Source organism: Temnothorax curvispinosus, unplaced genomic scaffold, assembly GCF_003070985.1.
Source record: "Temnothorax curvispinosus isolate PA1 unplaced genomic scaffold, ASM307098v1 QBEX01009885.1, whole genome shotgun sequence".
NCBI lineage: Eukaryota > Metazoa > Arthropoda > Insecta > Hymenoptera > Formicidae > Temnothorax > Temnothorax curvispinosus.
The window spans coordinates 518,966-528,329 of record NW_020219665.1 but is presented as its reverse complement, the minus strand read 5'-3'; the positions used below and the strand labels follow the sequence as shown (position 1 = coordinate 528,329).

The window sequence follows — 9,364 nt, the reverse complement described above, 5'->3', positions numbered from 1 at the left end:
ATATAAGTACTATACTATTACTATCTTTTTGATAATGCTAAACTTAATGCTAAAAATATAAAGAAAACTTAATCCGCCAGTGATTAAAACAAAATCAATTATTTATTACTCGACTACCTGGCTTAAATTATATATAAGTGCACAACGTTTCGGCTCACGGTTAGAGCCCTTATCAAATGCCGTCTGAAATATGAACATCGCGATGTAACACAATAAAAAATATATAAATTGGAAATTAGTCATAAAAACAGAGAGCGTTACCTAATCGTCAATAAGACTCGTCATATATTAGTCAAGACCTCCTTTCGTTCATGGGAATGTCCCAGCATTATCACAAAGCGCAAACTACGGGAAATCACTCATATAAAACCGATATACAGAGAAAGAGATGTGACGAACAATTCTTACGTGTCTTGAATATAAACCAACAAGCATCTTGAGTTTGAGACTCTCCGATAAGCGATGTTATGCGAGCACTTATATATAATTTAAGCCAGGTAGTCGAGTAATAAATAATTGATTTTGTTTTAATGCTAAAAGAATAAAAAATATAAAATCAATTTCTTTGACAATATTTTCAATTTTCCGTGTTAAAATTATAATAAATGCGTTTTATGATTTTCACAAATATTTATACCATATGTTAATCTGATTGTAGTTCCTACAGAAGCGACAGTATTTCTGCAGGAATATTTAAATAACTGGTATTCTTTGAGGGCTTACTATAGCGTAAAAATACTAACGGATCTCCCGCTACAAGTATGTTTTAGTGCAGTATTATTTGTATTATTACTAATTATTACTAATTATTTCTTTCAGACATGAAGTTCTGGCTAAATATCACCTAAATATATTGTCATTGGTTTTGAAATCAATTAAAAATGTGTCTAATTTCTAGATACTTTGCGCCTCATCTTTTTTGTTTATACCATATTATATGACAGGACAGCCAATGGAATATATTAGAATTCTACAGATGTGGACCGTTGGCCTGTTAACTACAATTTTTGGACAAACGGCTGGGATACTTATAGGCGCAGCTTTTGGCACTAAGGTATTTCAGCTGCGGTATATTTTATTAGAAAAGCTACAAAAAAGGCTATAATAAGTCAACATTACATACTTATTACAATATATATTGAAAAATATCACAGCTATAATTATTTGTAATAGTAATAAGTTAATAAATCATTAGATGATTTATTTATAATAATACATAATTTTGCAGTTTATATATATATATATATATATATATATTGAGCAGCTTATACCATTCAAATTTCAATTTGATTGTTATTTAATATGTATGAACAGATAATTTTATGTAGCTGACCAAGTATAATTTCTATCAGTCAGGTCTCTTTTTAATACCGGCAGTCAGTACACCATTAGCGCTGTTCGCCGGATTTTTCTTGAAATTTAAAGACATACCGGCATACTTACAGCCTTTAAGCACTGTGAGTTTTTACAGGTACAGACAATTGAATTATACCATAACGATTACTAATATTAAAAATTTTTTGCATTTAAACTTATTATTACTACATAATGTTTTCCATATGAACCGTTTTTTATAATAATTTATAATGACTATTTATAAACAGTTGTTTTTGCTTCCTATTTGTAGAAACACTATTTTATTGTATTTCCAATTTGCCTTAATTTTTTCAGTAAATTTGAAAAATGTAAATTTTATTGTAGATACTCATTCGAAGGAATGATGCAGGCGGTTTATCTTAATCGATCGCAGCTGTCGTGCTCGGAAATCTACTGTTTCTTCAGTTCGCCAAACAAGATTCTCTCGATGATGGACATGCCAACAATACCATTTTACGTTATTCTGATAGTACTTAGCTCTTGGATACTCTGTTTACACATAATCACCTATGCAGTACTTTGTTGGAAAATTTATTTTGCAAGAAAGTAACGTGTTAATACTTATCTTAAACAAGAAAGTACTCTCTAAGTATGTCTCAAACAAAAAAATTAATGATTTAGCACATTTTCTCTGTAACAGTAGGTAGAATGTCAAGAGAGACAATAGGATTAGAAATGTAAAAATTGTATATAGTTATTTGTGTAACAAGTGCCGTAAGATGAAAATTCCCGGATGCGTAAACTCTGCACCCGGGAATTTTCATCTTTACGCACGGCTTACACACTTTATTTTATGTTGCAAGTGCCTGGAAAGTGGTCTATCACGCACGCGTAGCGTGCTTTCCATGCACGTGTTGCATAAAATTTTTTGAACCTAAATATATAACACGCTCAATAATAACAATATAATAAGATTTATTTTCTTATAACTGATTATATGGTGATAATGTAAGAATTGGCGTTATTATAATAAAATCAATTAAATATAACAGTATAATAAACTAAAATATCTTAAGGTACAAGTGAATAATCAATGTCGCCTTGACAAAGTTGACGAAAAAGCTCCTAAAATAGAGAATTTTTTAACAGGAATACCCTTTTGTTTTAAGTTCTTTTATTAATAATTGTTGAAAAACGTACACTGCTACCTACTGGTGTTGTAAGATTGTCTGAAATGATGACTATAAAACTGTAATAATGACGAACTTTATCGTTCATTTTATAATAATATAGTAGTGTAAATCGAAGCCTGATTATTGTTTATTTTACAGATGGAGCCAGCCAACATTATAAAAATAAATACAATTTGAATAATTTGCTTTACTATATGCGCGTGATTTTTTTGGTATCACGGCAGAATGGCACTTTTTTACCACAGCACATGGAAAAGGTCCCTGTGATAGTATTGGTGGAATTTAAAACGACTAGCGAGGAAAACAAGTTTGCAAGGAACTGTAGGGGAGACCGGGGCTCGTTGACACCGTTTTCACATTTTCGGCATTTGAGTTTGTAAACAACTAATTTTCATGTTTAAACAGTACTAATATAGTAGAGAGAACTTTTCTCTACATTTTCATGCCAGGAACGCTCATGTATACTGTATAATTTCTTTGTAAGTAAAATACGAACATGCTGCATCGCAGCCAACTTGCCCCGGTAGTAGGGTAAGTTGGCTATGTGACAAAATGTCCATGTTCAATTAATGAAAACATAATAGAAACACAAAACGGGTAACAGATATGTACTTCTTGATAAAGATTATATCTTTTAAAGTTATTTCGTAATAATCGAATAGCAAAATGCTGTTGCAGAAGAACAATTGTAAACTATTTTAGATATAGCTTTCTTCAATATAAAAATATTAATATAAATATATATCTAGCTTCTATCAGCATTGTAGGTAGCAAATCACATGCTCACACAGGTCTCACGTGCGCGGTAACAACAAATCAAGCTAATCATGCCTTGATATGAGCCAACATACCCCATCCCTACATACGTTTGATTTCAGTCATTTTCTTACAATAAATTACTGTTGTTCCTCAAAATGACATGTCGTATAGTAATAGAAACTTTTCTTTTAACAAATAATACGTCACTTTGATTTACTTCTCAAGCTGAAGAGCATTAATACGATATTTTGAAACGCTCAAAAATTTATTTGCCATCTCTTAAATTAGAGTTTTCTCTTTTTCTATTGTAATACTTGTTTGATTTAAATAAAACTTTGGGGAAAGCACCTGTATATCATAAAAAAGATGTTTTGTGATAACTTTTCCATTATTTCTTTAGCTATAAATACATAAACGGAACGCATTGCCAACTTGTCTCTTGTGCCAACGAGCCCCGGTCTCCCCTACTAGTGCTAATATCAACGCGCGACATATAAAAAAGCGCTTCAAGAAATAAAACTAGCGATAAAAAAATGTACTCGAGAAGTATATTTTATATTCGCGAAGATAAAATTCGACACAAAATAGATTGAAAGAGACATCGACATCTCGTGCTGTAGTTAAGAAATAAACCGTAAAAGTTGAAAAAGGAAATACAGAAATACGTGGACGAGAATTGTGTGTTTCGTAAATTATACAAGCGCCCGATGTTAGTAGTCGCAGGCACCGGTCGCGCATTAAGCTCTGCACTCTTGAGACTATGTTGCGCGGCAAATGTTTACAACGCTCGAGTATTTCATAAACGGGCACAATTAGAAATCTCGAGAGCGGCGAGATCCGTTTTGTTTTTGAATGCTGCACTCCTTTCTCTCCTACGAATGTCCACAATGGATGATTACACAGACTCGGCGGTGCCTTACAACGGAAAAAGGAAAGGTAGGAAAACCTGTGCTTAAGGTTTTATTTATAACCGGACGAGCCACCGTTAATCTGGAAAATCTGTAGAGTACCGTGTTGCTCGTAAATTACCGAGACATAAATTATTATTTTCCGTGAAAAGCAGGCCGAAGACTGGAAACCAAATATTGCTCTTTACTCTAGGACATAAACCATCGTGAATATCTCATAAATATCTCTGAATGTTTTCGATGGCACGGCACAGTCAGATCCACAAAATTTTCAAAGCTGTAAAAATTTTCGAGTATTTTTGTCATAATTATACAACATATTTAATATTGCCAAAATTTCATAGAATTTAACAGATATCTCGTGTAATAACAGATAATACCAACACGTTATGTAAACTGTAACGAGATTGCAGTAATTAAAGGGAAGACAGAGAACGCAATGTCAAAATAGAAGCGGAGTATGTTCGTGCGTTATTACAAAACCCGCCGTCCGTGCTGGAATGCTTTTATTAAATGTTTGTTTTCACGCTGATAATCGGATTTCGTGCTTATCGATAAATTTTTTTCATGGCAGATTCGTAGCCGTCCTATTTTGCTCTTTTAACATTCGCATTATAACAGTGATTCAGACTTGCTGGATAAAGGGCGGTTGGTAGATACGGCAGATAGTAAAAAGCAGCTAATACGTATTAATATTGTATATGCGTAAATTCATATTGACACATTTGGCCGATGCTCTTTCCCGGGGTCGCTGAAATGTTTTCGGTTGTATAAAAAAATTGTTTCAAGCAAAAAATGTAACTTCAACACGCAACAAACGTAAACGCGCACTACCTTTCTTTAATCCTTTTCTAGAAATGAAAACGCGAATATCCAAAACAAAAATAAACGAAATGCAAGCGCATCGGAAGCGTATCCAAACCGTATCCTTCGTTGATTTTATAAAATGTGGACGAGATAGTCGAATGTGCATCGGCAAGTATCCAAACCGGAGATACTGTTACGTCCATAAGAAAATTGCGCGCTGCTTATAAATATCGCATTCATGCGCGTTATCCGGGATTTTCTGTTTCGCTCTCATATCGAATTTCCATCAAGGAATTTTTCTGTATCTGAATGCGCGTCCCGAGAATGCCAGATAATGCCGCGTCATTAGACTAAGACGCCGCAACAAAGGACACAGATAGCGAGAGGTGCACTATTAGGCCAGGCTACCCCGTTGATGTGCCCAATCTCTTCTTACTTCATCAGCCAGTATCGCATAACGTTTTGCACAAACGTTGCCCAACAACAATGGTCGGCATTCCCCCGTTTCCGGCTTAACAATATATCTCTCTGTCCCTCCACGCGAGTTACAGTACATTACAGGCACTCGGGAAGAGAAACCGCGCGAGTTTACGAAGCGGTTTCGGGGGAAAACGGTAATGAGAAAACTCGAGCAGAGATCAAGCGTAAATCTCATTTTTCTTTACCCGTAATCTAAGAAATGACGAATCTCGCCCCGAAGAATTGATGATTATCTTGCCCACGACCGGCAACAATTTTTGAGTGGCAGATAATTCGCGTACCTTGTTCCGTTTCTTCTGATTGATGTACACAATATAAGATTGATTGTAAGAAAGAAATAAATCAGAGAGCGACAAAAAAAAGATAAGCTTTTCATATATATCATTAAATAATAAATTGCGAAGCGCGCATATAACATAAAAATTTAGAAATTTCTCTTACTTTATAAATATCTATATAAATTAGTCTGTAATTTTTAACATGGAATTTTGTTTTAATTTAAACACATTTAAAATTGCTGTTGGAATCTCTTAATTATGAAATCCGAATTTTACTCCAGATACACGAATGCTGCATAGAATAACCGACCGCATATTGCTCCTATCTCTTTCATTTGTCAACAATTTCGGAATTCCGCGATTGTCTGTTGGGAAAGGAAAGTTTTTTCGATCGTTTTACGGGCGCGCACATTGATTTCTCGGCGAATTGTGAGAACTGTGTTACACACCATTTATGGCGTGCGTGAATCGTGCGTTGCGCGCAAAAATACGGGTCCTCGATGCGAGCAAATTTTAAAACGTGCGAGATCGCTTCGCGCACGATACGATGCGTAACATTTTATGAATTCGTAACTGCGTTTTTTGCGAATCTAGCACCGTTAACGGTTTGAACGTTCGATAAGCTTTCAAATGCGCTCGATTACATCCAATTACTAGAACGTTCTGTATCTGACACACGGAAAAAATAAGCTGAAATAAGCTGGCAGATGAAATTTATTGCAAGTTAAAGCGATAGAAGTCAATTCCTTAAATATAATTCAATATATACATCTTTAAAAATGTGTGTGGTTTTTTTTTTTTTTTTAAATAATAAAAATGCATTCCGGCTAAAGCAAAGCTGCAAAAATTAATTCTTTTTAATTTGCGAATAAAACATATTATAATAATGCTAATTAATTATATGGTTGCGATAAGATAAATGATTGGATAAAGAGAGAGCGGTGAACGGGCATGCGATTAACCGCTATAACTCAGTAATCGCATCTTTAACTTTAAGAGGGAATCCTATTAATGAAGACATTGCAAGCATATTAAATTTGCACCTAAATCCAGGGGGCTCCTATTTTCGTTAATGGCGTTTCACTTTTAATAATCTCCCGCGGGATCTTTTTGCGCGCAACCTCACGTTTAATAATCTCCCACTTAAATTATGCCTGCGCCCGGCTGATAAAAGCTAGGAGGCATTTTTACCATCGACCATCATCGACGCTTTGCTCCCTTTTGCATTCTTCGTCGTTCCCTCCATTTCTCCCCTTCGATCCGCCCCATTCTCAACCCAGCCTTTTTCTATCCCGGCTGCAGCTCTTCTCCAATATTGGGAAGAGTGCAGCTCGTTGCACTCGACTTAATAGATTACATTGCGACAGATCGAGCCTTCGTCCGAGATAACAACGGCGCGCGGCACGAAATAATTAATAAAAAGAAAAAGGAAAAAGACACAGAGCGAGGGCGAGATCGAAAGCCCGTGCCGTGTCTTGAATCAACCTACGAGATAAATCTAGGGCGAAATTTTAGTGACGCGTGAGCGATAAAACGCTGAAAGGGAATTATTTCGTGCCGTAGAGCTCCAATCGAAGTGCTACCGAGTGAAAACGACTTCTTTCTAAAGTTTTTAAGAGATGGTTTTTAAAGTACGGAGAATGCGATAGGGCTAGAAACTTTCAGATAAGGATTATTGGGTGTAATGACGTTCAGGACGTGGATCTGATATTAGACCCGACTTCGATATTTTCGAGCTATAATTCGAGCGCGCACATAAATGGAATTCTCACAACTACAAATTACTTATATATGTAAGTTCTTTGTATTACAAAAATTATAAAAACAATGTTTCTTTTTTCAATGAGATATTAATTATATATTTTACTGAGAATTTTATATAAAAATGATGCCCGACCATAATTTAAATAATATATAAAACTTATATAAATTTAATATTACAATCAAATTTAAAGAAACTTATTTAAATTCAATATTACGTAAGTATAAAAACAAACATTTCATTAAGAGAAAGAGTGTAACTTTATATTTATTTCACGAAGTTCGTATCGTTTTCTCAAATATCAGGATTGCCGAGAGGTGCAAGGCGCGCTCAATCGAACAAGAGCTTTTGGCGTCTCTCTGTGCACAGACAAAGTGACGCAAGAGAACCGTGAGGATTATTCCGTAGTTTCACTCCGCATTTGGTCGTTGCAAGCGTAAATAAGGCTAATTAAGGAGGATAATTCCCTAAGTGGCATCGTCCTCTCAGTGGAACAGGCAGGCGTTATCTCGGCGCGCGTCGCCTTTCAATAATGCCGTTTACTTCGTGTGTTTCGTTCGTGTCGGATGCTTGGCAAGCGCGGCGTTCGTGTCCGTCGTGGTTAATGGCCGCTCTCGGAATTAGCTTTGGGGAATGTTCTCTTGACTGACCCGTTTGACGTTTTGTTTGCGCGAATCTACTCCGAGACGCGCTCAAGCGGAGTCGGATATACTGTTCACGGTTGCATCTTCAGATTGATTCGAATTGTCTATCGATTGCAAGGAAATAGGGGAATCACGCTGCCTTTCCTGTATTTTACTTTACCGTACGTCGCGTTATTTTGAGAAAATATGATAGATCGTGTGTGAATAATGTGTCAGTGAATAATGAACCTCGGTGTGTCAGCAATGCTGGTGCGGTTGCCTCAGTTGAAAGGATGTGACAGATGATTGATCGTCATTCATTAATATAGTTTTCAATAACATGTGAATAACGCGTACGAACATTTCACGCTGTTTTATTCTCTTCCGATAATTTTATCCGAACGAGCAAGCTTGCGTAAATTTATCTAGGTATTTTGATCTTACGCTGCAATTTTACAAATTAATGCAGAACATTTTTAAGAATATTCTCACATAAATATTTAAAGTAGCTCGATATTTTGTCTCACTCAATATTTAGTTTTTTATGTAAGTATAATCATGCAATCTTTACTACTGTTGTACGTATGTTTTTCTTTTAATTAAGAAGGTATAATATTTGCTGTATATGAATAAGTCAATACATAGATAATGCTTGCAAACGTCAATGCCATATGCAAGTATATATTTATTTATCTATGAGAAAGACTGTAAAAAGGGTAAATTAAAGAATAAGATTGTGTAAAAATTATTTTTTCAAATTATTGTCAATTAATGTTAACAAAGATCGCTATCATTCTGCTCGCGAAGAAATGAAAATAACTTTAAACTTCTTCGATATGTCCAATTTGCCGGATCTAGGGTAACGGTCAGTAAATTTCGCGACAAACGAAGACTTAGAAACAGTCACCAGGAGCAGGCTAATTCTATCCGCGCGTCTGTCCGAGGACAATCCCCCAAGGAACGAGTGCCAATTATATCCGGCCAGCCTTTCGTCGGTCACAGTAAATACAGATAAAGGTAATTGAAAGCAATCGTTTCTCCGCGAGCTGTTGTTTTTCCGCGTCCGTTGAATCGAAGACAGAGAATCCGGCCCACTTGTTCTCGCCAGCCATTGTTGTTGACTCTGCGTACCGTTCATATGGACAAGTCAAGTAATTGCAACTTGATTGAAATCTTTCCCGCAAAATTAATCTCTTCAACTTATCTTCGTTAGGATCGAAATTGAACAAGTATGATT

At 35.5% G+C, this 9,364-nt stretch overlaps 2 protein-coding genes across 9 annotated transcripts in view; one reads left to right on the top strand and one right to left on the bottom strand.

Annotated features, from left to right (window-relative positions):
* LOC112459514 (ATP-binding cassette sub-family G member 1-like) overlaps nucleotides 1-2,109 on the top strand; it is a 9,017-nt gene extending 6,908 nt beyond the window's left edge. For both annotated transcript variants that reach the window (XM_025023641.1, XM_025023640.1), the window contains exons 8-11: nucleotides 659-759; nucleotides 899-1,054; nucleotides 1,353-1,471; nucleotides 1,702-2,109. In XM_025023641.1, the coding sequence (XP_024879409.1) occupies nucleotides 659-759; nucleotides 899-1,054; nucleotides 1,353-1,471; nucleotides 1,702-1,927 (602 nt within the window). In that variant the 3' untranslated portion in view covers nucleotides 1,928-2,109. The remainder of the gene's footprint in view (nucleotides 1-658; nucleotides 760-898; nucleotides 1,055-1,352; nucleotides 1,472-1,701) is intronic.
* Nucleotides 1-9,364, bottom strand: part of LOC112459516 (basement membrane-specific heparan sulfate proteoglycan core protein-like) — a 266,402-nt gene that overhangs the window by 103,194 nt on the left and 153,844 nt on the right. The gene's annotated exons all lie outside the window — the stretch shown is intronic.